General features: G+C 57.1%; 9 protein-coding genes across 9 annotated transcripts; 4 read left to right on the forward strand and 5 right to left on the reverse strand.

The window, feature by feature from the left end:
• The first annotated feature begins 2,763 nt into the window (after positions 1 to 2,763).
• Positions 2,764 to 5,736, forward strand: CDEST_08841 (Putative calcium/proton exchanger, sodium/calcium exchanger membrane region). Its single transcript, XM_062925000.1, has 3 exons — positions 2,764 to 4,223; positions 4,305 to 4,753; positions 4,813 to 5,736. The coding sequence occupies exons 1-3, from the start codon at positions 3,938 to 3,940 to the stop codon at positions 5,500 to 5,502; spliced, it is 1,425 nt and encodes a 474-aa protein (XP_062781051.1). The 5' UTR covers positions 2,764 to 3,937; the 3' UTR covers positions 5,503 to 5,736.
• Positions 5,737 to 5,757: 21 nt separating this feature from the next.
• On the reverse strand, positions 5,758 to 9,044 carry CDEST_08842 (Putative small-subunit processome, Utp14 protein). Its single transcript, XM_062925001.1, has 3 exons — positions 8,480 to 9,044; positions 6,358 to 8,424; positions 5,758 to 6,251 (listed from the first exon to the last, which is right to left on the reverse strand). The coding sequence occupies exons 1-3, from the start codon at positions 8,936 to 8,938 to the stop codon at positions 6,069 to 6,071; spliced, it is 2,709 nt and encodes a 902-aa protein (XP_062781052.1). The 5' UTR covers positions 8,939 to 9,044; the 3' UTR covers positions 5,758 to 6,068.
• A 339-nt stretch (positions 9,045 to 9,383) lies between these two features.
• Positions 9,384 to 10,918, forward strand: CDEST_08843 (Putative COX15/CtaA family protein). The gene is made up of 2 exons (XM_062925002.1): positions 9,384 to 9,769; positions 9,839 to 10,918. The coding sequence occupies exons 1-2, from the start codon at positions 9,393 to 9,395 to the stop codon at positions 10,911 to 10,913; spliced, it is 1,452 nt and encodes a 483-aa protein (XP_062781053.1). The 5' UTR covers positions 9,384 to 9,392; the 3' UTR covers positions 10,914 to 10,918.
• A 167-nt stretch (positions 10,919 to 11,085) lies between these two features.
• Positions 11,086 to 13,467, reverse strand: CDEST_08844 (Class II Aminoacyl-tRNA synthetase/Biotinyl protein ligase (BPL) and lipoyl protein ligase (LPL)). Its single transcript, XM_062925003.1, has 5 exons — positions 13,401 to 13,467; positions 13,003 to 13,300; positions 12,890 to 12,936; positions 11,312 to 12,832; positions 11,086 to 11,253 (listed from the first exon to the last, which is right to left on the reverse strand). The coding sequence occupies exons 2-5, from the start codon at positions 13,284 to 13,286 to the stop codon at positions 11,243 to 11,245; spliced, it is 1,863 nt and encodes a 620-aa protein (XP_062781054.1). The 5' UTR covers positions 13,287 to 13,300; positions 13,401 to 13,467; the 3' UTR covers positions 11,086 to 11,242.
• A 1,450-nt stretch (positions 13,468 to 14,917) lies between these two features.
• CDEST_08845 (uncharacterized protein) lies at positions 14,918 to 15,463 on the forward strand (the record flags this gene model as incomplete). Its single annotated transcript, XM_062925004.1, has 2 exons — positions 14,918 to 15,048; positions 15,127 to 15,463. 2 exons carry the CDS (start codon positions 14,918 to 14,920, stop codon positions 15,461 to 15,463), a joined length of 468 nt encoding a protein of 155 aa, XP_062781055.1.
• A 170-nt stretch (positions 15,464 to 15,633) lies between these two features.
• CDEST_08846 (Putative peptidase S58, DmpA, ArgJ-like domain superfamily) lies at positions 15,634 to 17,324 on the reverse strand. The gene has a single exon (XM_062925005.1). The coding sequence runs from the start codon at positions 16,808 to 16,810 to the stop codon at positions 15,668 to 15,670; it is 1,143 nt and encodes a 380-aa protein (XP_062781056.1). The 5' UTR covers positions 16,811 to 17,324; the 3' UTR covers positions 15,634 to 15,667.
• A 227-nt stretch (positions 17,325 to 17,551) lies between these two features.
• CDEST_08847 (Putative alcohol dehydrogenase, iron-type/glycerol dehydrogenase GldA) lies at positions 17,552 to 19,627 on the forward strand. The gene is made up of 3 exons (XM_062925006.1): positions 17,552 to 17,748; positions 17,802 to 18,840; positions 18,912 to 19,627. Exons 1-3 carry the CDS (start codon positions 17,719 to 17,721, stop codon positions 19,340 to 19,342), a joined length of 1,500 nt encoding a protein of 499 aa, XP_062781057.1. The 5' UTR covers positions 17,552 to 17,718; the 3' UTR covers positions 19,343 to 19,627.
• Position 19,628: 1 nt separating this feature from the next.
• Positions 19,629 to 23,604, reverse strand: CDEST_08848 (Putative oxidoreductase FAD/NAD(P)-binding, pyruvate-flavodoxin oxidoreductase, central). Its single transcript, XM_062925007.1, has one exon. It carries the CDS (start codon positions 23,152 to 23,154, stop codon positions 19,711 to 19,713), a length of 3,444 nt encoding a protein of 1,147 aa, XP_062781058.1. The 5' UTR covers positions 23,155 to 23,604; the 3' UTR covers positions 19,629 to 19,710.
• A 632-nt stretch (positions 23,605 to 24,236) lies between these two features.
• CDEST_08849 (Putative P-type ATPase, heavy metal-associated domain, HMA, P-type ATPase, A domain superfamily) lies at positions 24,237 to 27,923 on the reverse strand. Its single transcript, XM_062925008.1, has one exon. It carries the CDS (start codon positions 27,860 to 27,862, stop codon positions 24,239 to 24,241), a length of 3,624 nt encoding a protein of 1,207 aa, XP_062781059.1. The 5' UTR covers positions 27,863 to 27,923; the 3' UTR covers positions 24,237 to 24,238.
• Positions 27,924 to 27,999: the final 76 nt, after the last annotated feature.

Below are 27,999 nucleotides of genomic sequence, written 5' to 3' on the forward strand. Positions count from 1 at the left end.
GTAACACGGGTCCCCGGCATCTCTGGCCTCTTGGGACCCGGAGCGAAGGGTTGGTAGGGCAGCCCGACAGGCTAAGCTTTTTGGTCGCCACAATGCTTATTGCGACTGCTGGTCAGAATCAGGCTGCGGGTGACGCGGGTTTTATGTCCAGCGATTTTCAGAGATACGCAGATTAATATGGCAGCATGGTGCCGGCCGAACGACACGGGTGGTGCTGCCCAAGCACCGTGACTATCATCTACGCACACTGCCCTGGAACACTGTGTGGTAAGCACGATATCACCTTATTAGGTCATCGACATTTCTTTCCGTTGTACGGATACAAGCCTGCAAAGTTGCGGTCGGATGTTGCAAGGGAATGCGCCTCGAACAATTGCGAATACCTGATGTAAACCGTTTTGAAGAGCTCTGAGGCTTCGGCTGATTGGAGCCACACTAATAGATGACAAGCTGTGTTGGGGTGAAAATTGGGACGAATTGTCACCGTCCGTCCATAAGGTAGCAGATCTAAGTAGCTAGCTACCTACCTAGGGAGTGCGCTCTGTACAGATGCCTTACTAATGACTATATGGTTACCTAAGCATGTATTGGGACGAATGCATAAGGCAGGCTGCGTTGTGTTCGTCCGCTGCAAATTATCGAGAGCCCCTCTAGATCTCAGTTCATCAAGGTTCTTTTCAATAGGTAGGCAAGCCAGCCCCGTCCAACAGTGATAGCACCAGGGCGCCGTCGCTGCCTCACCTTGGCCTGGAAGACAAGCGACCAAGCCACTTGCATGCTACGAAGCGCCCGGCGCTACAGCCCACAGACGGAGTTGAACGAGAGAACGTGGTCAGATTCAAGTGGGGGCGCGAGATCTGCCAAATGGATGGTGGTGGCTGTAAAGTGCCAGCGCACCAAGGCCGCATCGAGAGCGCGCGTGGATGACTCGGGAAGTTGGGGCAGCGGCGCCGCCCCCACAATTCAGAGTTGGGGAAATGTTCGTTGCCGCCAAGTGCAAAGCGAGGCGTGCCACGCCGTGCACGCTTTCTCGACCACCAAAGTTAGTACTCACGAGTCGAGGCTCGCAGAGTGACGTTCTTGTATTTACGACTTGGCAAAGAGCCAAGGCAGTGGTTGTGCAGAGCGACGAGGCTTGGTTACCGAGCACCGAGGAATGATGGATAGCAAGCTTGTATCGATACGTGCGATTAGGATGATAAGGGGTCCAGTGGTGCCGAGAAGGCCCCATGTCCGGTTAAGGCTCGACATCGCACTTCAACGTCGATGTGGTTGGGGGGGCCGTAGATCGGTGCATGGGCCTTAGGATCCGAGTGGACAGGGCGGGCCCCCGCAGCCAGCGAGCCAAGGCAGGGCTTTTCGCAGGGCAACCGAAAACAGCATTTACAGGCAGTTTTGTTTTGGTATGTATGTACAGAGCATCCTGGAGGCTGTTCAATTGATGATGGTGGGTGCCTGAGACTTGGAAAGTAAGTATCACATCCCAAAGGAAGAATTCTCTAGGTTTGTGAGTGCTTTATAGCGCCGTAGCAAACTGTTGTTCAGCCGAAGCAACAATTCTCTCCCGAGACCAGAAATAGCCCCCGTCCCCGTTTCAAGGTTTGAGACAAAGCGAGGGAGAAAAATGAGGACGAGGGAGCCGTAAATTGAACAAGAACTGTGCGCAACAGTGGTGGAGTACAGCTCGAACTGTTTGTCGCAAATCATCCGGTCCCTAAGCCGAATGTCAGGACGAATTTCCTGGCAGTGGGCCAGCCGCGTGCCGAGACGGAGGAAATGCAGAGGTTCGGTTTTGACTCCAAGGTTGCTGAGGCAATGCGTGGCGGGTATGCAAATTTGGGTTCGGACAAGGGACAAGAATGGAATGCAAGAGACAGCTGGCCGGCAATAGCGTTTGTGTCTATTTCCAGGCAAGAGGTTCAAGGAAAAAGAGAAGGGAGAGGAAAAGATAGGCCATGGTAGCTCTTGGTTTCCGAAGCGAGGCAAGATCCCATCGAGGGCAAGAATAGGTGGATGACGGACGGGGTGAGACGACGGTACGATGACGGAGGACAGCACCGTAAGAAGTGCGGCGAGTAATTAGGTACAGTAGGTAGGCACCCTTCTTAGTGTCACTGGCAGTAACGGTACTCGAACCGGCGGAAATGTGGGAGTGGAGAGGTCCAGGCGGAGCAAGAGGTAGGCACGGAGGGACTCACAGGCCCAAGTGGGCAAGTGGGCGGGCGTCGAACAGGAAACAGCGGAGAAATATCAGAAGCAACGCCAGACAAACACAGCCACGCTTGGCACTCAGGAAGCTCCCCATTGGATGTCGTCGACCTCACCCCTTGGCTCCCCATGACTGAAACCTGTTCGCTACTGGCTAAGCTGTTTGTATGACGTTTTCCCTCTAGCAAACTCGCTGAGGAGGGAGCCACGGCTCACGCAGTGGGTAGCAGAAAGCTCTACCTGAGGTACTAGTACCTACTCAGGTGGGTTGTGTAGGGTCTGGGAGCATGGCAGGCATGCCCAAGGACCAAACGGCATTCTCGACTGATGCAGTCATGGTAGGGTAATTGACGCCAAAAGTGCAGTGCCGGGTGCTGGATGCAGCCGTTTGAACGTCAATTGTCGACTTTGAGTCCCTGGTTTTGTGCTAGTGGCCTCGTCATCTTTGGGGAAGTCTGCCGCGAGGGAGGCCGCCCACGCACCCAAAACTATGATTCCCTCCCCGCCGGCTCTCCCAGTCTCGTCTCATCCCGTCCCTATTCTTCTTGGGTACCACAGCGTCCGTCCCACGTTCTCCATAGTAGCCTGACAGAAAAAGGGGGCTGTGTTCGTTTCTTGTTCAACCGCCCTTCGATCGCTATCCGTACCCATTTTGCCATCGCCTCGGAGCCCGCCTCACCCTTTCCTCACCCTCTTTCTCGTTCGCTCTCCGAATCACATTCGCCGCAGAGACTCCCGGTTGGCCTTGCGCTCTTCTCGCACACCATCTCTATCTCAACGCCTCGACCCCGACTCGACTCGACTCCTGCTCTGCTGCATCGTCGGCCTCCTGCCTGTCTGCACAGCACGTTCGATCCAACCCACTTGGACCACCTTCTTCCGATACACATCCTCAGTACCTCGAGACTTGGCGCCTGAAGTGCTTTCCCATAGTGTAGCTCTGCCAGCCATCCATTGGGCCACACCGTCGCTGACCGACCGGCCTGTACCCCACTCCCCTTGCTATCGGGCGACGCAGGCATAGGGCCTCGAGCAAAAATCTCATCCGGTCCGTTGTGACGGTCAACTACTCCCGGAGATAGATACCTCCCTCGCCTTGGCTTGGGTGTGTGCTGGCCGTGATACCGTGCAGACCAGAAAAATAGTCAAGAGTCACTTGTCGCGCACGACATGGTGTGTAAGTACTTCGCCCGCCCAACTGCACCTTAGCTTTCATTTCCCTCCACCTTACCTTGAACCTACATCACCTGCCTTTCCATTTCATCGATTCTTCCACTTTTCCACCATCCACTACCTGCTGCTACCTGACATTGCCTTAGTGCACTCTGCAGCCCCAGCAAAGCCCCCTCCCCCCATGTCCTAGAGCTGCATATCTCCCTGGACAATCTTGACTCTTGGCACTGCCCAGGTAGTCTCAGGCGCTCTTCTGTTTCTCTCTGCCGCAGCCAAAGTCATCTTTCTTTCCTCCAAGCCACATTCTGGCATCGCAAGCAATCCACCACTGCCTCTTCTTTCATTCTTCCCACCCACCTGTACTGGACTGCGGCGCACATCTATCTGGTCGCCTTGTCCTGTGCATTGTCATTCCCTTGCCTTTTTCACTCCCTTTTCTGTTGTTGTTCAACTACCGGCCGCCTTGCCCCGAAATACGCCCATCCATCACGAGACGCGCGACAGGAGACATATCTTTGCTTTAGTGGTCAGGGCTCCGGCTAACTATGACGGTGCGATGTCCGACGATTCAGCCAACCAGCATTTTCGCGGACAGGTCCGCTCTTGGGGTACCGCCAACAAGCCCAACGGGCGCGATGGCGATGTCGACGAGAACTCGCCGCTTCTCGTGAACGGCAATCACTCGGCAAACCATGAATCCCATGTCGTCAACGGCGACAGCGGCAACCAGACGCTCAAGTTCCTCTTCAACTCGACACATACCCCGGGCACCGACAGCCCCAACGTTGCTGTCAGGTATTCGTCCCAGGTCTGGCACGTCACCAAGGTGTCGCTCCTGAGCAGTAAGTCAATGATACAGCTGCGCCTTTGGTGAGATCGGCCATGTTTGCGCCGCAGTTGCTAACGAACCGCCTGAACCGCAGACTATGTCAACTTCCTTCTTGTTATGGTGCCCCTTGGCATTGTTGCCGGAAAGCTTCACTGGAGTCCGACTGCTGTCTTCACCATCAACTTCTTCGCCATTATCCCGCTTGCCGCTGTTTTGTCGTTTGCGACCGAACAAATCTCCATGAAGCTCGGTGAAGCTCTTGGAGGGTTGCTCAACGCCACCTTTGGAAATGCGGTCGAACTGATTGTCAGCATTGTCGCCCTGAAGGAAGGCCAGATCGAGGTGGTCCAGTCGTCCATGCTGGGCTCTATCCTTTCCAACCTACTTCTCGTCATGGGCATGTGCTTCTTCTTTGGCGGCATTGTCAACATGCGCGACAGGGTTACTGGCCAGGGCATGGAGCAGAGCTTTGCCTCTGCTACGGCGCAAACCACCTGTTCGCTGATGACATTGTCTTCGGCATCGCTCGTCATTCCCGCTACGGTAAGCACACCCTAATGTGCTCACTCTCCCCCGTCTACCTACTAACGACGTTATGGTAGCTCTACTCTGTGCTTGACAAGGCCGATAGTGTCGAGAAGGAGCACAGCATTCTAGTCCTTTCCCGCGGTACCGCCATCATCCTGTTGTTGCTCTACGTCCTCTACTTGTGGTTCCAGCTGCGCACTCACCCTAATTTATTCGATGCCGAAATCCAGCACCACAACGACGAAGAGGCCGAGGAGCCCATCATGGGCCCTATCGCCGCCGCCACCGTGCTTGTTGTCACCACCATCCTGGTTGCCATCTGTGCCGACTACCTCGTGGAGAGCATCGACCCTATCGTCGAGACGGCGCACATCAGCAAGAACTTTATCGGTCTTATTCTCATTCCTATTGTCGGCAACGCGGCTGAACACGTCACGGCTGTCGTCGTGGCCATCCGGAACAAGATGGATCTAGCTATGGGTGTTGCCATCGGTTCCAGTATCCAGATTGCCCTCCTCGTTACACCTTTCCTTGTTATCCTCGGATGGGCTGTTCTCGACAAGCCGATGACTTTGCACTTCGAGACATTTGAGACTGTTGCCTTTGCATTCTCTGTGCTCGTAGTCACATACACTGTACAGGATGGCAAGTCCAACTACCTCGAGGGCGCAATGCTTCTGGGCCTGTACATCATTATCGCCTTGGCCTTCTATGTCAGCCCCAGCGATGCTTTGGACAAGGTCCTGTCTGTTGTTCAGCGTTGAAGGCATGAAGGCACGGTTGAAAGTTCTATACGTTTCTTGGCAAAACGGGGTGGTTGGCAATCCCTATGTCAGTAAACAAAACAGGGTCCGCTACACCGCCCATGTGCGCGCCTTGGCACTATTGCGTTTTTACGAAGTAATTAACGAATGGGGTGGCCGCCAAACGAAGGTCTATCATCAAATTACTTTCTAGGTGGCAATCATTTTCCATGTGTATTTCCTTGTGTACCTAGTGCGAACTGTATTATATTTCTTGGAGTGGGTTTGGGGGGGGTAAGGATTCGAGGTTCGTTTTTGCGCAACGGTGAAAATTGGCAGGAACACAACACGGGGGCAGAAAGAAAGACAGGCGAAAAAACCGTTTGCAGAAGTTCCTCCCAGTGTTTCAATTAAACGAGAATAAGAATATCATCACTGTCTAAACCAAGGGGAACCCGATTCTTGTGTTCGCGTGTTCCTGTTGGCGCCTTTGGTACCGCGCCGGATACCATTATGATGAGTTCCTTCTATCGCAGCAGGCATAAAAATCAAAGCCGCGATGTGTTTTGATATATAACTTTTTTCCATTACATGGTCGGCCTTGACATGGGCGCAATGATACCTTGCTTCTTGAGAATGCGTGGCTTGGTTGCCTCCTGGTGGGATTCCTTGGTGACCCATTCCGGACCGAGGGGCAGACGCAGCGAGCGCTCGTACTGCGCCTTGGACTCGAAGGGATGAGGAAGCTGTGTGGCGAGGTATTTGTCGTTCTGAAGCCGTGTCAGCAACGAAAAAAAGAACATGTGGAAAAGAATAAAGAAAACAGATTGGTAGTAGAGAGAGACACAGAGACAGAGAATGGGAAGGGAGACAAACCTTCTTGACGCGCTTCTCGCTGATGATGACCTTGTCCAGCTTGGCGTCCTTGCGGTCCGCCTTCTTGACGCCCTCGACCTTTGTTACGAACCGGCCCTGCTGCCGTTTCTTCTCGCGGCTACTCACGCCGTCACCGACCCAGCCGCCCCAACCGGGCAAGGTGTTGTCGACGATCTTGTCGTCATCTTCAGCCTCGACATCGGCCTTTTCGCGCGCGAAGTCGATGACAACGTCATCGCCCGCGAAGGCCTTGTCCATGGCTGCGACGTCGCGGATCGCGAGGGGGAGGTGGACGTCCGGGGAGGGGTCCGAGTCGCCGTCGGAGTCTTCGTCGGCGAGAGTTCCTCCTCCTGTTGATGTCCTTGACACGGCGGAAGATTTAGGCTTAGAGGGTTGGGGTTTGCCCGACGAGGCTGTCATGGCAAGGGAGTTGTCGAGGTCCTCGACACGCGCGCCGCTGCCCTTGCCGCCCGTCTTGGCGGACTTCTTGCGCGGGCCCGAGGACCACGCGGATCCCGTCATCGAGGGCTCCGCGGTGAGGGAGAAGCCTGTGTTGACGACGCTGTTGTCAGGGACGTCGTTGCTGTCATCGTCGCCGGCTCGCGCGGCCGCTTTCCTCTGTTTCTTCCCGGCCAACAGGGCGGGCGCCGAGATGGCGGGCTGCGCGGCGCTGCCGAACTTTTTGCGGCCGACCTCGGTGACCTCGGCGTCTGAGTCGGCCTCTCCGGCGTCCGAGTCGAGGTCCCGGCGGATCTGCGCAATGAGCTCGTCGTTGGCCTTCTTCTGCGCCGCCTCGGCCTTTTTCATGAACTTCATCTGCATCAAGCCGGACGCGGGTTCGTCGTCCTCCTCCTGCTCGAGGCGGTTGAGCTGCTTCAGCAGCTTGCGCTGCTCGCCGCCCTCTTCGTCTGACCCGCCGCTGTCGCTGTCGTCGTCCGCGGACCGGTCAGAGTCCTCGTCGCCGCCCGCGCGGCCCTCCTTACGCTTCCGGAGCTCCTCCTCGCGGCGAGCCATGTCGTGTAGGCCGGCACGGTAGTCGTCATCCCACACAGCGCGCTTGTTGCCGGCGCCGAGCTTGGCCCACTTGGAGTCCCTGTGCCGGGCGCCAACGCGCTCGAGGGCCCTCGCGCGGTCCTGCGCATCGCGCTCCGCCTCGGAGTCGATCTCGCCGTTCTCCGCCATGGCCTCATGGAGCTTCATGTCTTCGCGCTCTTTCTCCTTGCGGTGCACGCGGTGGTACGCCTTGGATTTGATCTTCTTGATGCGCTTCGCGCGTTTGGCCTCGCGTGAGCTGAGCTCGCGCTCGCGGCGGCGCTGGTTGACGAGGTCCCTGAGCGCCTCCTGCGAGAGTCCCTCCTCGGCCTCGGCCTTCTTCCTCTTATTCTCTTCCTCCTTGTTCATCGCGAGCCCGGACTGTTGCATGATGCCAAGGATCGTCTGCTCAAGCTCCGACGCTGAGTTCTTGGCCGTGATGGCCTGCAGCTCGCGGTTGTCGAGGCCCTCGTCGGCGGCATTCTGCGGTAGCGGGAAGACGAGATGCTCGGCGCGACGGTTGTGCTTGACTGTCTCCTGCCAGCGGGTGAGCGTCTCGTTCGCCTTGTCGTACGCCGCGGCGCGTTGGAGCTTGTCCTGCTGTCGGCGCGACAGCGGCACCTCGAGCTTCTTGCCCGCGCCGGGGCGTGACGTTTCCTTCTCCTCCTTCGCCATGAGCTTGACCGACTTGCGCATCTGCGCATCCTTGACGCCCGCGAGGCCGAGGTCCTTGAGGTTGATCTTTTGCTTCTGCTTTGTGGGTGCCGCGTCCTTGTCGTCTTCGCCGCCGAAGCCGGCGATGAACTTTTGCAGCTCGCCAAGCTTTGAGGGGTCGGCTTCCAGCTCTTCGTCGTCATCGTCGTCTGAGGACGGCGGGCTATCAGCCTCGGCATCCGAGTCGTCCGAATCATCTTCGTTGTCTTGGCCGGCCATGGACTCGTCGGATTCGTACTCGTCCAGGGCTTGTGCCAGGTCTATCGCATCATCGCCGAGAGACTCGTCGTCGTCGTCTTCGTCCTCATCTTCTGAGTCGTTCTAGCCATGGCGTTAGCGTAAAGCTGGCAGGCATGCACGCCGGGTCGTCACAAACCTCCTTTCCCTTGGCCGCCTTGCTGCCTCCGATGGAGTAGCCCTGGAAATCCTCCTGGTCACTCTCACCAAACGCCTCGTCACTGTCGAGCTCCGAGTCTTCGTCCTCGTTGACACCATAGTGCCATTCGTTTCCCTCGCTGTCGCTGCCATACTCGTCCGAGTCGCCGCCGGCCCCTGCAGAGGGTCTGGCCTTCTTCCGCCTGGGCTGGTCGTCCTCGTCCTCGTCTTCGTCCTCGTCCTCCTCATCGTTCGCGCGGCTGTGCTTCTTCCCAGTGTCGGGCGCCGCCTCGATCTCACGGAACCGTGGTGTGCGCTTCTCCTTGGTCGGGTACTGCTCCGAGGCGATGGTGAAGGCGTCGAGCGCCTTAGCTTGGGCCTTGGATTTCGACTTGCGAAAGTTTTTTTGCGCCGGCTTCGAGGACAGCAACGGCCGCCCGTGAGATTGTCTTCCAGGCATTTTTTGGTGTATTTTTAGGGAGGAAGGTCGAGGGCAATGGAGGTTACTGTGGTGTGAGGTCAACCTTCAATTGTCCCGCCACAGACGCTTGCACGCAACGCCCACACCGTCCGAAGGGCAACTTTTTCCAATTCTGCCGTGGTGGGCGCAAGGCGGTGGGCAAGAAATTTATAGTGGGGCTCATAGACCCTTGTCAAATCTTCCCATGCGGTGTTCCGCTCTCTCTCCAGCTCAGGGACCTCGCGATCGAACGAGTGGGCCCGCTTCCCACAACGTGCAAGTGCAAGCCGAAGGGGCCCGGAACTTACTGGCTACGGAAGCCCGAGCCACTCGGCTGCTCTGGATTTATAAAAATATCTAGGTATATGAATCATAGACTAATGTATATACACACCCAGCGACCTACATCTTCCTGTGTTGTTGCGCAGACACCACAACATCGAAACCACTCAACATGGCGTCTTTCGCACCCGGCTTGCGGAGGCTCGCTCTGAGGGCGTCTCCTTCGCTTTTCGTATGCCGACAATGCCAACGCCAGCAGCCACAATGGCAGCGCACGTCCCCGTCCCGCATCGTCGACAGCATCATACGATCCCAGCAGACCCGAAGCTTCAACCATACCAAGGCGCCGCTGAGCTTCAGCAGTAACGCCATCGTTGACAGGACCTCCCCGATTGTTGAGCAGGCCGCAGCGGCAGCGAAGGAGGGCGTCAAGAAGGGCGCCTGGCCCGAGACGAATTCTAAGTCTGTGGGATATTGGCTCGTCGGCAGCGCCATCAGCGTTTTTGGAATTGTTGTTTGGGGTGGTCTTACGAGGTTGACTGAATCTGGGTATGCCTCCCTTCCACTGCTGGCTGGCCCTTATACTCCATCCGCGAACCGAAGCTAACACCAATGCAGTTTGAGCATCACCGAATGGCGTCCCGTAACCGGCTCCCTTCCTCCGCGAAACCAGCAAGACTGGGAATCCGAATTCGAAAAGTACCGCGCGTCCCCCGAGTTCAAGCTTCTCAACCCACACATGGACCTGGACGAGTTCAAGAAGATCTACTTCATGGAGTGGTCCCACCGTCTCTGGGGCCGCTTCATCGGAATGTCCTTCGTCCTGCCCACCCTGTATTTCATCGCCCGTCGCCGCGTCACCCCCAAGATGGCCCTCAACTTGTGTGGAATCTCCTGTCTCATCGGCTTCCAAGGCTTCATCGGCTGGTGGATGGTCAAGTCAGGTCTCAAGGACGATCTTTTTGCTCCTGGATCCCATCCGCGCGTCTCCCAGTACCGTCTGACTGCCCATCTCGCCACGGCCTTTGTCTGCTATTCGTGGATGCTCCTCTCGGCTCTTTCCGTCTTCCGCACCCGCCGTCTGTTGGCCGACCCCGTCGCCGCCTCCAAGGCCTTTGCCGCGCTGCAGAACCCGGCCATTAAGACGTTTCGCCGTCTATCCTTCGCTCTCGTCGCCTTGGTCTTTACCACCGCCATGTCCGGTGCCCTGGTCGCTGGCCTTGACGCCGGTCTCATCTACAACGAGTTCCCCTACATGGGCCTGGGTCTGACCCCGCCGTCCAAGGAGCTCTGGGACAACTTCTATTCCCGCAAGGAGGACGGCTCTGATCTCTGGTGGCGCAACATGCTTGAGAACCCCAGTACTGTACAGCTGGATCACCGCATCCTCGCCATGACCACCCTCTGCTCCATCCTCTCTCTCTTCGCTTACTCCCGCACACGCCGTGTCGCTGGCGCACTGCCCCAGGATGTGAAGAAGAGCGTCCTCGGCACCGTCCATCTGGTTTTGATGCAGGCTGCGTTGGGTATCAGCACTCTCATCTACATCGTCCCAGTCCCCTTAGCCGCCGCTCATCAGGCCGGCGCTCTTGCATTGCTCACAGGCGCCTTGGTTCTCGGCCACCGTCTTCGCGTGCCCAAGTCCACGCTCGCCATGATCCAGAAGCGGATCAAGGCCATCAAACCTCAATGAGCTACATTGCAGCAACTCTCCAAAAGTTACTGTTGCATTTGGTTCACTGCATTGTGACACACGATAGCAACGGGAGTAAATATGTATAACAACACACTGTAGCAATATCCATCGTAGGACGGACATGGTCATACCCTTCGAGGTGGCCCTCATTGTATCTCCCGTCTATCTCGTTCAATTTTTTTGTCTTTAATAGAAGCTCAACTCTAGACTATGGAATGTCTGCCGGATATCACTGGCGGCGCCTGTGTGTCGACCTTCCACGAGTAGACAATTATACACAAGGCGATCTGTCTTGACATCCAATCCCATCGTGTCTGGCGAATTTTCTATTTGTGGGCTACACCTTGGCATTAGTCCGAAGTTTTGTAATGATAGGCGGCGGCGGATAGACTTACGAATTCCCTCCTCGGGGACGGGCTTGACGCCGACCACCTCGGCGGCGGAAGCCTTCTTCTCGGCCTGCTTCTCCTCCTTCATGAAGGGGAAGGCAAGCACCTCGCGAATGCTGTAGTTGTCGGTTAAGAACATGACCATTCTGTCGATACCCATGCCCCAGCCACCGGTGGGCGGCAGACCATACTCGAGCGACATGCAAAAGTTTTCGTCGATGAGCTGGGCCTCGTCGTCACCCTGGTCCTTCTGGCGGGCCTGCTCCTCGAAGCGCAGTCTCTGGTCGAAGGGGTCGTTCAACTCAGTGTAGGCGTTGACAATCTCCTTCTTGCAAACAAAGGCCTCGAAGCGCTCGCACAGACCGGGGATCTCGCGGTGGTACTTGGCGAGTGGGCTCATGACCTGCGGGTGGCCGAAGATGAAAGAGGGGTTGACACACTGCTCCTCGATGTACTCGCCGACGAGCTTGTCGATCATGCGGGCGTTGGTAAGGGGCGGCGAGCACTCGAGCTTCATCTTCTTGAGGACCTTCTGGAGGAACTCGTTGGTCTCGGCGGTGTGCAGCTGGTCGGCGGGGGGGAATTTCTCGCCCGTGGCCTTCTCGAGCTCAGGGATCATCTCGAAGCGCTTCCAGGGCTTCTCCCAGTTGACCTCGTACACTTCGCCGTGCTGGGTGTGAAACTTAGTCTTGTAGCCGCCGGTAAGGTGCTTGACGAGGCCGCTGACGAGGTCCTCGGTCAAGTCCATAATGTCGTAGACATCGGCGAAAGCTTGGTAGAACTCGCAGGTGGTGAACTCGGGGTTGTGGGTCAGGTCGATGCCCTCGTTTCTGAACTGGCGGCCAAGTTCGTAGACGCGGTGGAGACCACCAACGACGAGCTCCTTGAGGTAGAGCTCGGGAGCTATTCTCATGAACATAGTCATGTCCAGGTCGTTGTGGTGGGTGACGAAGGGGGCGGCGGTGGCACCACCAGCAATGGGACCCATCATGGGCGTCTCGACCTCGATGAAGTCTCTGTCATCGAAGTATCTTCTGATGTAGGTGACCATCTTGGATCTGGTGATGAGGATCTGGCGGCTCTTATCGTTCATGATGAGATCAAGGTAGCGCTTGCGGTGGCGCTCCTCATGGTCTTTGAAGCCGTAGTACTCATCGGGTAGGGTGTGCAAGCAGGGCGTCAGGAGGACGAACTCTGTCGCGAAGATGGACAATTCACCCTCCTCGCCCTTCTCGATCTTGGACTTGGGTGCCGTGCGGCCGGGGTATCCGATGATGCCCACAATGTCACCGCGGCGCAGGTGAACATGCTGGTCCTCGAACGACGGGCTGCCCTCGCTCACCTCTTGAGCCTGGGCCATGACCTGGACCTTGACGCCCTCGGCGCGGATGTCGTAGAAGAAGAGCTTGTTGCCGGAGGCACGCTTGTTGTGAATACGAGCGCCCACGCGGACGACCTTCTCCTTGTCGTGCTCGCCGGACTTGAGGTGCCCGAAGTCCTTGACGAAGTTGCGCAAGTCATAGTCGGCTGTATTCCGGTATCAGCATCCAGATTGGACCAGGGATCACATTGCGCAGATCTCACTGTGGAACTTGTGGGGGTAAGGGTTGGGAGACTTGGTCTCGCGCAGCCTGTTGTAACATCGTCAGCCCCAATGCCCAATAGACATCATAAGTTTAACCGTCGACAACACGCACTTGTTGATGGCGCGAGATCGGTTCTCGAAGTACTGGCTAGGGTCCAGGTTCTTCTCTTCGGCCTCGGCGTTGCCCTTCTTGGGGTTGCTGGCAGGCTTGGGAGGGGCGGCAGCAGCCTTCTTGGCCTTCTCAGCCTCCCTCTGGCGGGCCTTCTGACGCTTCTTCAGCTCCGTCTTGGAGACCATCTCGCCGGTGACATCGTCCTTGAGTAGCTTGGCGATATCCTCGACCTTGAGGTCCTTGACCTGCTCGGTGGGGGGTTCGGGAGCGCTAGGGTCGGCCATGATTGCAGGTTTTGCTGTGACACGGAGAACTTGTCAATAAAAGCAAGTCCGTGGAGGGAGGCTTGGGTTTGTGGAGGGGGAGGAAAGGCGCCCGGGGAAATCGATTCGACTCACCAAAATTTCCTTCGTCTCACGATCCAAGTTTTATAAAATTATTTAGCAGCTGGGACGAGGGGCAGCAGTGTATTGGCTACAGCGGGGTAGTGCCATTGACTCATCTGCCCTGACTCACCGCTTTTGTATGGAGGGGCAGTGACCTACGTGGGGGAGGGTCCTTTTCGCCGTGCCGCAGGATGGGTGGCACTGTGCTCCCACACTGATCATAGCAAAGCCTCTGAGCGATGCTCACTGCGAACCAGTTGTTAGCATTGGGATGGAAGAAGAAGATGACTGGGAAACTGAATGCATCGAGATCTACTACGAATCTCTCTCAATATTCTTCAATGTCTCGATTCATCAAACGGGTTTGTTGGTTTCAATTGAGTGTTGTCCACGAGGGACTGCCTTGGCTTCGCTACGTGTAAGTGAAGGGCACCTAGTTGAGAGCGTGGACTAGTCGCATTCTGAAAGCGAAGATCTATCCTCCCATCACGGAATATTCTTTCGCAGATGTCATTGACGCATAGTTTCAAGTTCAGGATGTTCCAAACACCTGGGATGATAAACACTGGACCAGCAGTCTGTTGGCCGTCAAGGTAAAGCTTTCAGCCAGCTCAAGCTTTTGTTGAGCTGTGTATGCATTATAGAACGCGTCTTAGACGGTCACTTGGTTGACAGTATTACGCACACATGCGTTTTTACTCTCTATCACAAGTCCTCGTGAGTTCAATGTACCACCCTCCTTCAGGTCTTCGACAGTGAGGTCTTATATATTATCATCTTTTTAGAATAGAGGCGAATCGTTGGGGGGAAAACAGTGCTGGACGCACCCTGGACATGATGGCTGAAACAATGCAGGCTTTTTGTTCAGCCTTGAAATAGAAAGCCTCGGCTTGTTTGATGATGCGCTTTAAGCGGCTTTTAATGGCGACCTCTCCTTGAACAGTTGCATTGGATGGTGCCAGTTGTCGAGTTTGGCATTGGATTCGAGCCAGTTGCGCGCTGCTTACAGATGTGTCTTTCCTTCATCTGCGGCAGGAGCAGTCCAGCTCACTCAGTCGTCCCTTCCAATCTCGATGTCGGTTTTAACTCGTTCCGCCTACTTACCTACCTGAGCTAGGTATTTAGGTGAAGTTGCAATCTGAGATATTACATGTATTTTTTTCTTCCATATCTCTGATCATTTGCGATCTTGCAGATCGAGTGTATTCCTGAATACTCATGCATCAAGACTCTGCCGCTTTCTTCTTTCTTCTTTCTTCTTCACAACTCAACCACTTGGCCAGTTTTATAAACTTCCTCCCTCTTTTCAAAATACCTTCTTTTCATTTCACAAGCCTTACTGCCGATTAACCTACCTTGTTGAAAGGTGCGGGAAGAAAACCTAGAGACAGCTGGTCAGCTCGAATGACCACCGCCCACATAAAGCGTCGCCTACATCTATTGTCCATCGCCAGACTGCCTATAGTGACGCAGTCTACTGCGCCAATCTCGTCTTCAAACGCCAGCATCGAAACAGAGATCCGTGAACAATGCCGGCAAAATCCACCCAAAGCAGAAAGGTGGTGCTTGTCAGAGAAAATCCTGACGGCAGCGGCCCCTCCCAAAGCCTGGAAGAGAAACAGCTTGCAGTCGCGGCTATCAACAGAGTCCGCAAGGCACTGTGAGAAATCCTTGCCCCCCTCCTCCCAAATATCAAAGACAAAGAAAACAAAAGCCTTATGCTGACAAGTACCATCAGGACGAAACTTTTTCGTGGCGTGGCCGCAATAGATCGGATCTTGGGTTACCTGAGCATGGACGCTAACATTGCGACGATCGAAGCCGACGACGGAAATGCCCCGGACATCTGGGGAAGTCATCGCCAAGAGTTCAAAGAAACACTCTTGGATGTTTACGACGCCACTGACAAGGTATCTGAGATGGTCAAACGCACCGAAACCCACGTCAACACCGAACAGTATACAATGCTGGTATTGAGTACTCGTCATCTTCGCGAGAGTGTGTACATGTTACTGCCTCAGGAGCTACACGATTCTCTCGTCGGCAAGGGGAAAGAACTCACTAGAGGGAAGTAGTTACAAACTCAACACCAAGTTGGTGAGAGAAGACGCTATTTCGAGCACCAAAAAGCGGTAGGGACTGGATGATAGCAGTGAAAACGTATAGCGGCTACATGAGAAGACAGAATAATGGCTGGAAACGCTCCTTTTTTTTCTTCCTCTTTTCCCTTTCTTTTATTCTTCTCAGATAGAATACTCGTTGGTAGGCGAATTGTGAATTCACGAGTCATACTTCTTCATGATCTCCTTCAACCGGTCCAGAGGCAGCTCCTCAATCTGGTGTCCACAGAAACCCGTGAGCGTCTCGGCTGAACACAGAACATTGTAGATGCTCTCTTCCGTCGCGTCCGCCGCCGCTTCCAGGAGCCCGTTGATGCTGGTATCGTCAATTGCCTCGGTTTTCAGCGCTTTCGCCTTGAACCTGTCGACATCTGTATGCACAGGGATATGGTTGGCCGCGGAGAAGGCGAGGAAGATGTCGCCAGATGGATTGTGGCCATAGCCGCCGACTCTGGCCAGACCCACCGTCGCCCTCTTGGCGAGTCTTTTGCACTGGATCGGCGACAGAGGCGCGTCGGTGGCGATAACGACAATGATGGAGCCGTCCTTCTTGTCCTTGTGCCGTGCCACATCCGCTTGCGCCTCGGCCTTTTCCTTCTCGAGTATGCGGCCAACGGGGAAGCCACCGATGCGCAGGTGCGCCGCCCTTCCGTAGTTGGCCTGCACGAGCGCGGCGATGGTGTAGGTTTTCTTGTTGCCGTTGCTGTCGAGACCCTCGACAAGGCGACTGCTGGAGCCGGTTCCGCCCTTGAAGTAGTGACAGATCATGCCCGTGCCGCCGCCGGTATTGCCCTCGGGCACAGGGGCGTCGGTCGCCGACTCGATCCCCTTGACAATGTCGGATGATTTGACGGCCAGTTTCGCGATGTTGTTCAGGTACCCGTCAAACGTCTCGCCAACCACCGGCAATAAGAACCAGTCCACCTCGCCATTGTCGTTGGAGTGATGCTTGATGGCGTACTCGTATATGCCGCGATACGCATCCCCGACCGAGAAAGAGTTGGTGAGCACGATAGGACTGGAGAGGAGGCCTGTCTCCTCGAGCCAGTGGGATCCTGTCATCTCCCCGGAGCCGTTGAAGCTAAATATGCCGGCGTAGCAGGCCTCCTTGAACCAGTCCCGATGGGGGAGAATGACCGTCACGCCGGTGTTGACCCCATCCTCGGCGTGGATGCTTTGCGTCGAGGCCAAGACCCCGGGGACGTCAGTAATGGAGTTCTTGGGGCCCGCCGGCCATGTTCCCAGATGGAGGTTCGGAAGAACTTCGCGGATGCGGCCACGAGGAGTCGACTTGGCGGCCATGTTCACGTCTTCGGCTAGTTTGGAGGAATTTGGGAATCTGTAGGGAAAATTGAAGTGGCAGTGACACTTAACTTCCTTACCCTCAATCACAACTGAACCGGGCTTCTGCTCATTTATATATCGGTGAGCCCGCGAGCCTCAACACCCTACGTAGTTTCTCGCAGCGCCGCAAGAGGCTCCAGCTTTCTGGTTAAAGACTAAATTGGCATCCACAGTTGACTCACGCCGCATCACCGCGCGGAGGATGGATGCCGTCAGCGGGGTCATTGGCCAATTGGACCCTGCGGATATGGTCTGGCTGACTACCACGATTCGAAGGTCCGAACCGTTTTACCCACTCGGCCTGCTTCTTTGGGCAGGTGGATTGGAGGGAAGTTGTGGATACAGGAGACAATGCAATTCTGGTGGCGCGTGGGCTAACAAAGTCAGTTCTAGGTTGGCAGTCTTTGATACAGCAGTTGGTGGTTATAACCACAAGGCCTTAGGAGACTCCGTTTTCCGTACAGATGGGTTGGCGGACGCGAAAGACGAAGTGAAGTGGAGGTATTCAGGTACGGGGTACATATACCTATGTAGGTATCTTGCCAGCTTGGAGAGTACATACCTCGGCAAACGGTGACCCACAATGATCGTTCGGCCGGCAAGTGGAGTCGGAATGCGGGGAAGCTGCTCCAACCCCGGGATAGCGGCCATGACAACCAGTGAGCTCTGTGCGGAGGAGGCGCTGGACGTCAATTCCGACATCGCTTCTCTTACCTCGCCCGTTAGTTACCACTTCACCTCTCTTCTCATCGTGTCCTCTTCCACCTCACGTCCAGGAGGCCAATCTTATAGCACATACCTACGAATCTAGCGCATGTACCAAGTAGAGCATTAACCAGGAACACATAAGACTCTCTCTGCCCATCATGCCGCCCTCACTTCGGGTCATTCCCAACGTAGGTTCCTGCACCTTCTCCGGTCTTGGACTCCTCACTCACGATGTTCCCAGGCTGCGTCCCGCGCCGTCTCCCTCCTGCGGACAATCCAGGCGCATCCGCCATCATGCCCGTGCCACACCAACCCCGGCCATCACCACCACCACAACCCGCTAAACTTCGCACCACGGCCCCTGCGGACTAGCAGCAGCAGCCGTGGCTTCGCCACCCCCGTGGACGGACCGCAGAAGGAGTACGCCTTCGAGATGGCCGCCTCCTCCATCCGCTTCGGCCCAGGCTCCACGCAGGAGGTCGGCATGGACTTCGCCAACATGGGCGCCAAGCGCGTTGCTGTCGTCACCGACCCCACCGTCGACGGCCTCTTCGCCATGCAGCAGGTTCGCGAGGCCCTTGACCGCGAGGGCATCAACTACAAGGTCTACAACCAGACGCGCGTCGAGCCCAAGGACAGCAGCATCCGCGAAGCAATCGACTGGGCCCGCCCCTTCGCCCCGGACGCCTTCCTCGCCGTCGGCGGCGGCTCCGTCATCGACACGGCCAAGCTCATGAACCTCTACTCGTGCTACCCGGATGCTCCCTTCCTCGACTTTGTCAACGCGCCCCTCGGCAATGGGCGGCCCGTCGACAAGGCCCTGAAGCCCCTCATCGCCGTGCCCACGACCGCGGGCACCGGCTCCGAGACGACAGGCACCGCAATCTTCGACCTCGTCTCGAAGCGCGCCAAGACGGGTGTCGCGCACCGCAACCTCAAGCCCACGCTCGGCATCTGCGACCCGCTCAACACGCGCACCATGCCCGCCGCCGTTAAGGCCGCCTCGGGCCTCGACGTGCTTTGCCATTCACTCGAGTCCTGGACCGCGATCCCCTTCCACGAGCGCGTGCCCCGACCCAAAAACCCCATTCTGCGCCCGGCCTACCAGGGCGCCAACCCCATCAGTGACGTCTTCTCCTTCCACGCGCTGAGAGCGACGGTCAAGTATCTCCCCCGCGCCGTCAAAAATCCGGACGACTACGAGGCGCAGAGCGAGATGCTCCTCGCCGCGACGCTGGCCGGCGTGGGGTTCGGCAATGCTGGCGTCCATCTCTGCCACGGTACGTCCTTTCCGAGAGCGAAACGCTGGTTTGGGGGACAAGGAGAGTGTCACTAACCCGCTGTCCCTTAGGCATGTCGTACCCCATTTCGGGCCAGAACCCGGGCTACCAGCACGCGGGCTACAAGGTCTCGTACCCCATCATCCCGCACGGCGTCTCCGTCGCCGTCACGGCGCCTGCCGTCTTCCGTTTCACAGGTGCCTCGAACCCGGAGCGCCACCTGCAGGCCGCCGAGGTCTTTGGCGTCGACGTCTCGCGCGTTCGCAAGGAGGACGCCGGCGCGGTGCTCGCCGACGCGCTGGCCCGGTTCCTCGCCGACCTCGGCGACCAGCCGGCAGGCATCAGGGACTTGGGCTTCGGCGCCGATCACCTGGACGACCTCGTCGAGGGAACGATCCCGCAGGCCAGGGTGTTGATGCTGGCCCCCGGGCTGGAGACGGAGCTGCAGAAGGAGAGGGAGCAGTTAAGGGGTCTGTTCGAGGCCGCGATGGTGCACTCATGATGTTTAGATTAACGATGGTCTGATGAGAAATGTGGAGGGGTGATGAGAAGAATATAATCATGAAGGCCCGCGGGTAGCACAAATGAAACCTTCCAAAAAAAAACCCTTGATGAATCACAAAGCCGACTTCCCATTTGGCCGTGGTATCGAGGATAGGCCGGGTTCTGGGCACTGAGGTGGGGATTATGGGATACGTTTCATGAACACTTGAATTCTCAAAGATGGTATTAGGAATTTGAAGCACCAAGATGGCTTATTTCAAGTAAAAAAAGACTTTTCCCCACCTTACGAGCAAAACAGCCCGTCGATGATGGTATATGTTATGTACAAAAGGCAACTTCTTCTCGCGCCAAAGGGGAAACCCGGGTCTAGTACACCTCGAGGACGTAACGGCCCTCCTCCTTGAGCTTCTCAATCTCGTTGCGGGCATTGACCTTCCTGCCGCTCATCTTGGCCTCGGTGTTGATGGCCTCCATCAGCACGTCGGTGACGTCGGGAACGGGCCACGTGGGACCGCACAGGTAGAAGCTGCCCTCGTCGCGAATGTACGACTGGACGACATCGCGCATGGACTCGCGCATGCGATCCTGGATGTAGATCTTGCGGGGCTGGTCGCGGGAGAAGGCGGCGCCAAGGTGGGTGATGACGCCGGCGTCGACGTAGGCCTCCCACTCCTCGCCGTAAAGGTACTCCTCGCGCTGGTGGCGGGAGCCGAGGTACAGCAGAATGGAGCCGATCTCCTCGCCGCGGGCCTTCTGCAGGGCGCGGTACTGAACGAAGGCGCGGAAGGGCGCCAAGCCAGTGCCGAGGCCGGCCATGATGAGGGGCGCCTTGGAGGACGTCGGGAGCTTCATGACGGAGGGCTTGACGGAGGCGACGATGGTCGCGCCGACGGACAGGCCCGAGAGGTAGCGCGTGGCGTGGCCGAAACGGTTGCGGCCGCGTGGATCAACCCAGTCGACTACAACGATCATAAGGGCGACGGAGTTGGGGGTCACGGCCTGGGCGGATGCAATGGAGTACTCGCGGCGCTTGAGCGGGGCGATGATCCGGACCAGGTCGTGGAACGACGGGCGGGCCGAGGGGAACTCCTGCAGAATGTCGACGTAGGTGACGAAGTCGACCTCGGCGCGCTTCTTGAAGTCGGCGGCGCCCTCGGCGCCGCCGAGACTGGCCAGGACGGCCTTCTCGCGCTCGTCCGAGGCGAATTCGGACAGCGCCTCGTAGAAGCGCTTAGGCGGCTTGCCGAGCACGTCGATGTTCTGCTTGAGGGACTGGTAGACGGTGCGAGTCTCCAGGGCGGTCGGATCTTCACGGGCGGGGACCTGGACGAGGGCCTCCGGGTCGAGGCCGTACCAGGAGATGAATTCTTGGACCTCGGTCTCGTCGTTCTCGGCATGGATGCCGAGGGCCTCGCCAATGTTGTAAGTGAGGCCCGAGTCGCCGAGGTCGAACTCGATGTGGAAGATGTTGCGGTCGTACGTCTGCGGCGTGAGGCGACGGTTCTCCTTGACGGTGATAGTGTGCGTCTTGACAGGCAGCTCCGGGCGGAGCGAAGACTGCGTGCCATAGGCCTCCTTGAAGGCGAGGCCCTTGGCGGCGGACTGCCAGTCGACGAGCTGAGACGTCTCCTCGGGCTCCTCCTTGTCGAAGCCGACGAAGCTGTTGGGCTTGATGGTCGCGGGGAGGGGGCGGACAACGACGTCCTCGGGGAGCTCAGCCCAGGCGGCCTGGGGCTCGATCCTGCGCAGGGACTGGCCGAGAGCCTCTTGGGTCTCAGTGAGGGACAAGGCAAAACCCTCGGGGAGGGCGACCTTGGCGACCTCCTCGGCAGTGATGTCTGGGCGGGCAATCTGAAGAAAGGCAAACTCTAGCAGAATCTTAACGGCCTGGGCCTCCTTCTCAGTGATGGAGGACTGGGTGGCGTCCAGGACGTAGAGCTCAACAGACTTGTCGAGGATCTGCTTGCGCACGACGGGAGAGAGGCGCTTCTCGACTTCCTCCACCTTGAAGCCAGGAAGGTTCAGGAGCAGCTTGCCACCAGCCTTGACGCTCTTGAGAATGTCGAGGTCCTTGAGGAGCTTCTCCTCGCCAACGGCGACGACGTCAGCCTCCTCGACGGCGTAGGGGGCCTCGATGGCCTTTTTGGAGCTGCGAATGTCGGTGCGGACGATGCCGCCCTGGAGCAGGTTGTCGAAAGACTCGTGGACGTAAACGTTGCTGGTAGACTCGCGAGAGAGCAAGTTGCTGACAACGGCAGGCGAGTCGACAGCAATGGAGTTGTCGGCGTCCCAGAAAGTGTACTGATGGGCCTGGACCAGCGCCGGGAAGGGCTTAGCCTGGGCATCGGCGTTGACAAGCTTGCCAAAGATGTCGGCAAGGGTCTGAGGTGTGAGGGCCTCCGAGGCGGAGTACTTGACGTCCGAGACCGTGGGGTCCTGGCGCCACTTTCCGGAGAAAGAGACGGAAGTCAGAACGTCGGTGTAGAGAGCGGACTGCAGAGAGGCGTCATTGACGGAGAGCTCGTCCTTGACCTGGCCCAGGACGGAGATGGACCTGGCGGACTCGGGAATGCTGGCGAGGAATGCCTCCTCGACGAAGGGGCGGTAGACGCGGACGTTGATAGCGCCGACTTTGACGCCATCGGCAGCCAAATGGCTGACGACCTGCTTGGCAAGCTGGGCCTCGGCGCTGCCAAAGACGACGAGGACGGCCTCGGCATCGTCATGTCCATGGTACTCGAACAGGTTGTAGGCGGTACCGAGCTCGTTGTTGAAGAGCTTGAGCAGCTCAACGACCTTGCCGGCATCGTCGAGTCTCTTGTTCAGGGACTGGACCTCGCTAGAAATCTTCTTGTAAGTCTCGGCAACGCCCTTCTTGTTCAGGGCGTCGGAAGCCTTCAGGGTCTTCTTGGCCAGCTTCACGCCGTCCTCGACACCCAAGTTCGGGGTGAGGGCAGTCATCAGAGTGGCCAGGAGAGCCGTGTGCTGGCTCTCGTGGTCATCGGTGGGGTCGAGGTGCTTGTTAAAGACATCCAGGAGGTCGGCAACCTTGGAGGAGATGGCAGCTCTCTCGCTGACGCCGGTGGACTCGGAGGTGATGCTGTTGTACAGGTCGGCGATGCCGCTTTGGCTGAGGGCGTCGACGACACGGGAGGTCTCGCGGGCGAGCCTGACACCGTCGTAGATGTGAAGGGTAGGCATCAGGGCGGCCATGAGGGTCGCGAACAGGGCCATGTGCTGCGTCTCGTAGGCGCTGGAGCTGGCAACAAGACCGAGACCTAGCTCCTCAGCGGTCCGCAGAGCCGTATCGTAGTCGGAAACCAGACCATTGGCGGCGTCGTAGTCGAGGGCGGCGACGTGAGCAACGAAGGGGGAGGCAACTCCGTACAGCAGGCTCAGCTGGTCCAAGGCGCCGCGAAGGTTCTTCAAGCTCAGGGTGGGAGCGAGCAGAGTCTGGGGCAGATGCCTCTTGGCTAGGTCGAAGTCGGGGCTGAAGATGTAACCCAGGGCGAGGGCGCCGGCGCCAGTCCTAGTCTGCAGCTGGACAAGGTCGGTGGTCTCGCCGTGAATGTTCTGCTCCTTGGCCTCGGACCAGGCCTTTGCGGCAACGTCGAGGTCGAAGGTGGGAGCTGAGTAAGAGAAGATCTTGTCGGACAGCAGGAAGGCAACCTGCTGGACGAGCAGCTGAGCCGTCACGTAGGTAGGGCCGGAGATGGAGGAGAGGGCCACGGGTTGACCGAAGGGAAGGGTAGAAGACACCTTCTTCTGGGGAACGGCAGAGCCGTTGGCCTCCTGTTGCTTGGGCTGCATCTTGGGAGGTTGTCGAGACAGAAAACTGGGAACAAACGCAGCAAAGACGAGGCGACTGAAGATGACCCAGGATATACGGAGGACCAGAAGATAGAGCCTCACCACTCGTAAGAGAATGGTAGATGCTGAAAGCAGTTCCAACACACTCAAGAGCAAGTAAACTTCACTTGCGTCAACCCAAACGAGAGCTTCTTCGTTCTAGGAGGATCTTGAGGTGGTAGGAGGGAAAGAAAAAGGGAAGAGTGAGTGAGTGAGTGATGAAGAGGATCGCCTCGACAGACTCCGAACAGGATCCGAGGATATAAAAAAATATGAGAGGGGACAAGGGGACTCTTTGGCCGGCCTTACTTACATTAGCAGAGCTATGCCACCGAGGGCCCGAAGCAGAAAAATGAGAGAGATGGCCATGTGTAAAGCAATGCAACAGGGGGTCGGCCAGCGCCGTTGCCGTCTCTCTGTCTCTCTCGTTCTTGAAGGAACCAGTGCTTTTCCATGTTCGCGTGCGAAACTCGGCGTTTGGAAATTGTTGAAGCTTGGAGAATTGCGACTAGGGGGCAACAATTGCGCCATCGCGCACCAATCAATGTGTCGATCTCCCATGCGACGGACCCACATTGCACCATTTCCGATCCACTCAAGGTCCCCCGACCGGCGCATTTGGATTACCAAACCCGCCCATTTGGCCTGGGCTTTTGCAAATTGCGTGCTCGACCATCCGGGAAAGCGCGCTCTGGCAACTGCAAGCCTCCTTTTGGCGGCCCTTTCGCCCCCAGAATCATCACTCGTCGGTGGCAACCTTGTCCGGGCCTCTCGCTGCCGGAGCCATCGACTCCAGGCTGTCGGTCCGTGGCCCGGCTCTCGGGTGCGCGGTACCCGCTCGGTGACGGTACCGGCTACCGCTCCCGGCGAAAGCAACATCGCCCGACACCCAGTCAACTAACTATGCGACTGATGACGCGATGAAGGCTCGATTCACATGGCCAGTCAGGGATCGCTGTCAATGCTTCTTCTGACGGTTGTCTTACAAGTGAATCTAGTATACAGCTACGTCGTGTCAACCCCAATTTCGAGGTAATCTATTCATCTACTCAATCTTGCTAGCTCGGAATCCCAACCATGGGATCTTGCTTCTCAGGGCCAACGAGCTCAAGACCACACTGATGCTGCTCAATGCCATTGCCAGACTAGCCCAGACGGGGTCCAGCCGCACGTGTTGCCCCCCGTTCGTCGTAATCGGGTAGAGACATCCCGCGGCAATGGGAATGGCGAGGATGTTGTAGATGACGGCCCACCCGAAATTGACTTTGATACGCCTGAAGACTGTCCGGCTGAGCGCGAGCAGCGTCACGACTGCGCGGAGGTCGCTGGTGACGAGAACGAAATCCGCACTCGAGATGGCCACGTCACTGCCGCTTCCGATGGCAATCCCGACGTCGGCCTTGGTCAGCGCGGGGGAGTCGTTGATGCCGTCGCCTACCATGGCCACCATCGCTCGTTTCTTGGCGTGCTCGTGGGACCGCCCTACGCGCGCCTTGAGCACCGTCTGCAGATATGTGATCTTGTCCGCCTTCTCCCAGGGAAGGACCTCGGCCAGAACGTTCTCCGGGTCGATGCCCACGAGTTTGGCCACGGCCTTGGCCGTGACGACGTTGTCGCCGGAAAGCATCCAGACGCGGGTTCCCTGGTCGTGAAGTGCCTTAATGATGCGGATTGCCTCCGGGCGTATCGGATCCGAGATTGAGAGCACTGCGACGAGGGTCCAGGCGACGTCGGGCTTAGCCGTGGTAGGTCTGACAGCCACCAAAGCGACCGATTTAGCCTCACTCTTCCACTTTTGAAGCTGGAAAGAAACCTCTTCGGCAAAGCTAACGGCGTGATCGCGCATTAGAGACTCGTTGCCAACAATCATGTCAAACGACTCGTCTGGCTTCTCTCCGCGATTGGTTGCCTTCATGCCCTTGCCCGGGAGCTCCTGGAGGCCGTCAACATCGGCCCAAGTTTCGGTCTGCGTGGTGCAGTAGGAAACAATGGCCTTTGCCACCGGATGACTGCTGTTCTCCTCGATTGCTCGCAGTGTGGCCAAAACCATGCTGGGCTCCAGGCTGACAGCATCCTCCTTGTTAAGAAACAACTTGGAGTCGGTGACCTTGGGTTCGCCGCCCACAGTCAGTGTGCCAGTCTTGTCGAACACGACGACGTCAACATTGCTGGCCTTTTCGAACGCCTCCCCTCCTCCCTTGGCGAGAATACCATGCTTGGCAGCCAGACCGCCACCGACAAAGATGGCCGTCGGGGCCGCCAGAGCAAGACCACAAGGACAAGCAACAACGAAGACGGCAATGGCGAATTGCAGGGCAAAGGCCATCCATCCGCTCTCCGAATCAAGGTATCGTCCTGGAATGGCGCCAGTGTAGCCAAGAATCATCCACGTCAGCCAAGTGACGACGGCGATCAAGGTGATGATGGGGACGAAGTAGGCCGTCAAAACATCGGCGACGCGCTCCATAGGCGCCCTCTTCGTCTGACCTTCGCGAACAATGGAGACGATCCGGTCCAGCATGGACGCCCCGGCAGCACCCGTGATGCGGACTTGGATGGCCGAGTTCTTGTTTACCGTGCCGGCGTGGACCTCATCGCCGGGCATCTTTTTGATCAGCCGAGACTCGCCCGTCAGGCTGGACTCGTCAAAGCTGCTCTCGCCCTGCACCACAATGCCGTCCGCTGCGGGCGATGCGCCATGGGGCACGCGGACAATGTCTCCGTACTCGAGCATGTCGACGCCGACGACTGAATCAGTAGTTTTGCCGGTGGAGTCCTTGGTGACGAGAATAGCGGTGGTGGGACGCAGCTTTCCCAGCATCTCGACCGCGTCACCCGTCTTGGACTTGCTGTACGACTCGATCAAACGACCCAGAAGGAGGAACAGCGTCAAGAAGACGACCGAGTCGAAGTAGAAATGAGTGTCGTCAACCTCTGCTGGCTTGCTGATAGCAGCAGAAATCATCTGGCTTATCGAGGACACGTAGGCAATGGTCGTGCCAAGAGACATGAGCATGTTCATGCTTCCAAACTTGTAAAATCGTCGAAGAATGGGCGTCCTACTTCCCGGGCGCCACAGATTTCGGATCTCCTTGACCGCTCGGACATGGAAGACGTCGGCCCCAAAGAAGTAGACGGGGGTGGAGAGAATGAATAGAGCAATCTGCGCCCGGTTGAGGCCTGAAGTCCAGGGCTCCATGAGATAATGCTTGCCATGGTCCGTGTCGGGGACCAGACTCATGTAGACGATGCCGATGATGAAAGTGGGAATGGTCACAACAAAGGTCAGGTAGACTCGTCGGAGAAGTTGCTGTTGGTGCTTTTGGGTGATGATCTTGGATCGCTCCTCGAGACTGGGAGGGTGGTAGATGGATGCCTTGAAGGAAGGGTCGGCAGCATCGATGGCAGACAGAATCTGCCGAATGGTGAAAAGCGGCGCGCTGGGCGTGTACTTGACGGTCACTAGAGGTTTCTCATGAGTAGGCTGGGAAATGACCTTGAGCCGATGCGTGAAGGACGTGAGAGAGTGCGTCACCCGGCTGGGACAGTGTTGACAGTATAAACCCTTAATGGAGATCTGGACGGTTCGCTGCTGTGCGCCCTTCTCTTCAGACTTGACTCTCGTTACGGTGTCCAGGGTGGCGTCGTAGCCCATGTCGTCGATAGCCTGGACGATGTCGTCCTGCTTGCCTTCTACTGTGTAGTCGATCGTGGCGCTGTTCGCAACCAGGTTGACGGCGACGTTGGAGATCCAATCCTTCTTGTTTAGCTGTTCTGTGATAGTGTTGGCACATGAGGCACAAGTCATGCCGCCGATGGCGACGGTCATCCTCCACTTTTTTCTCTCGGTGTCATCTCCGCTGTCTTCATCGCCGTTGTTGTCGTTTTCAGCAAGACTGTCAAGACTGGCATCGTAGCCCATGTCTTCAATGGCCTCTGCGATCTTTGGCGCGTTGGACTTGTCGGTGAAGTCGACTGTGGCGCTGTTGGTGACCAAGTTGACGGTGGCGTTTTTGATCCAATCCCTCTTGTTCAACTCCTCTCTGATGGCATTCACGCAAGACGCGCAAGTCATGCCGCCAACAGAGAGTGTTGCCCGCCATTGGGAGCCGTCTGGTGCCATTTCTTTCACACGCTCGCGGCCACTGCTTTTGCCCGTTAAGTTTTGCAGACGGCTCTGGCGTCCGTTTGAGTTGGACGGCACGGCTTGGCCTTCGCTATGAGAGGAATCCTCTGATTCGCGGCACTGCTTGCAGTTGAGAAGGTGGGCTTCCCGCTGCGCCTCGGGTGATTCACTGGACCATCTAGGGGCGAATGAAAGCAGCCCGTCGAGGGCGCTGTTGTGAGGGATGTCATATGCTGCAGCTTGCGGTTGGCTCTGGGTGATGGTGTCCAGGTCGGTATCGGTAGCAGCCGTGGTAGTGACACCACAAATTTCGAAACCAGCATCTTGAAGTGACTTGGCCATGCATCGTATGGTGATGTCCGGGGTTGGCGTGTCTCTGTGTTCAATGGTGACGACGGACGTGACAACGTTTGGTGAAACCCAAATGACATCGTGGCTGGATGATTCCTGAAGGGCCTGCTGAATTGATGAGACACATGACGGACAGTGCAGGTTTGCCAGCAGAAACGAGGTAGTGATGCGGGAGTTCCTTCCGTCATCCATGGTGATAGGCCTACGGGCATGTCAGTCCGTGATTCTTGTGATTGTCGTGTGGGCAATTGTGCTGCTTTAAATGTTGGAAAGATATGGATTGTCTTGCCTTTTTGGGTGCGCGTATTGTGCGGTGCAGAATTTCTCAA

The sequence above is a fragment of the Colletotrichum destructivum genome, chromosome 5 (assembly GCF_034447905.1).
Source record: "Colletotrichum destructivum chromosome 5, complete sequence".
Taxonomy (NCBI): domain Eukaryota; kingdom Fungi; phylum Ascomycota; class Sordariomycetes; order Glomerellales; family Glomerellaceae; genus Colletotrichum; species Colletotrichum destructivum.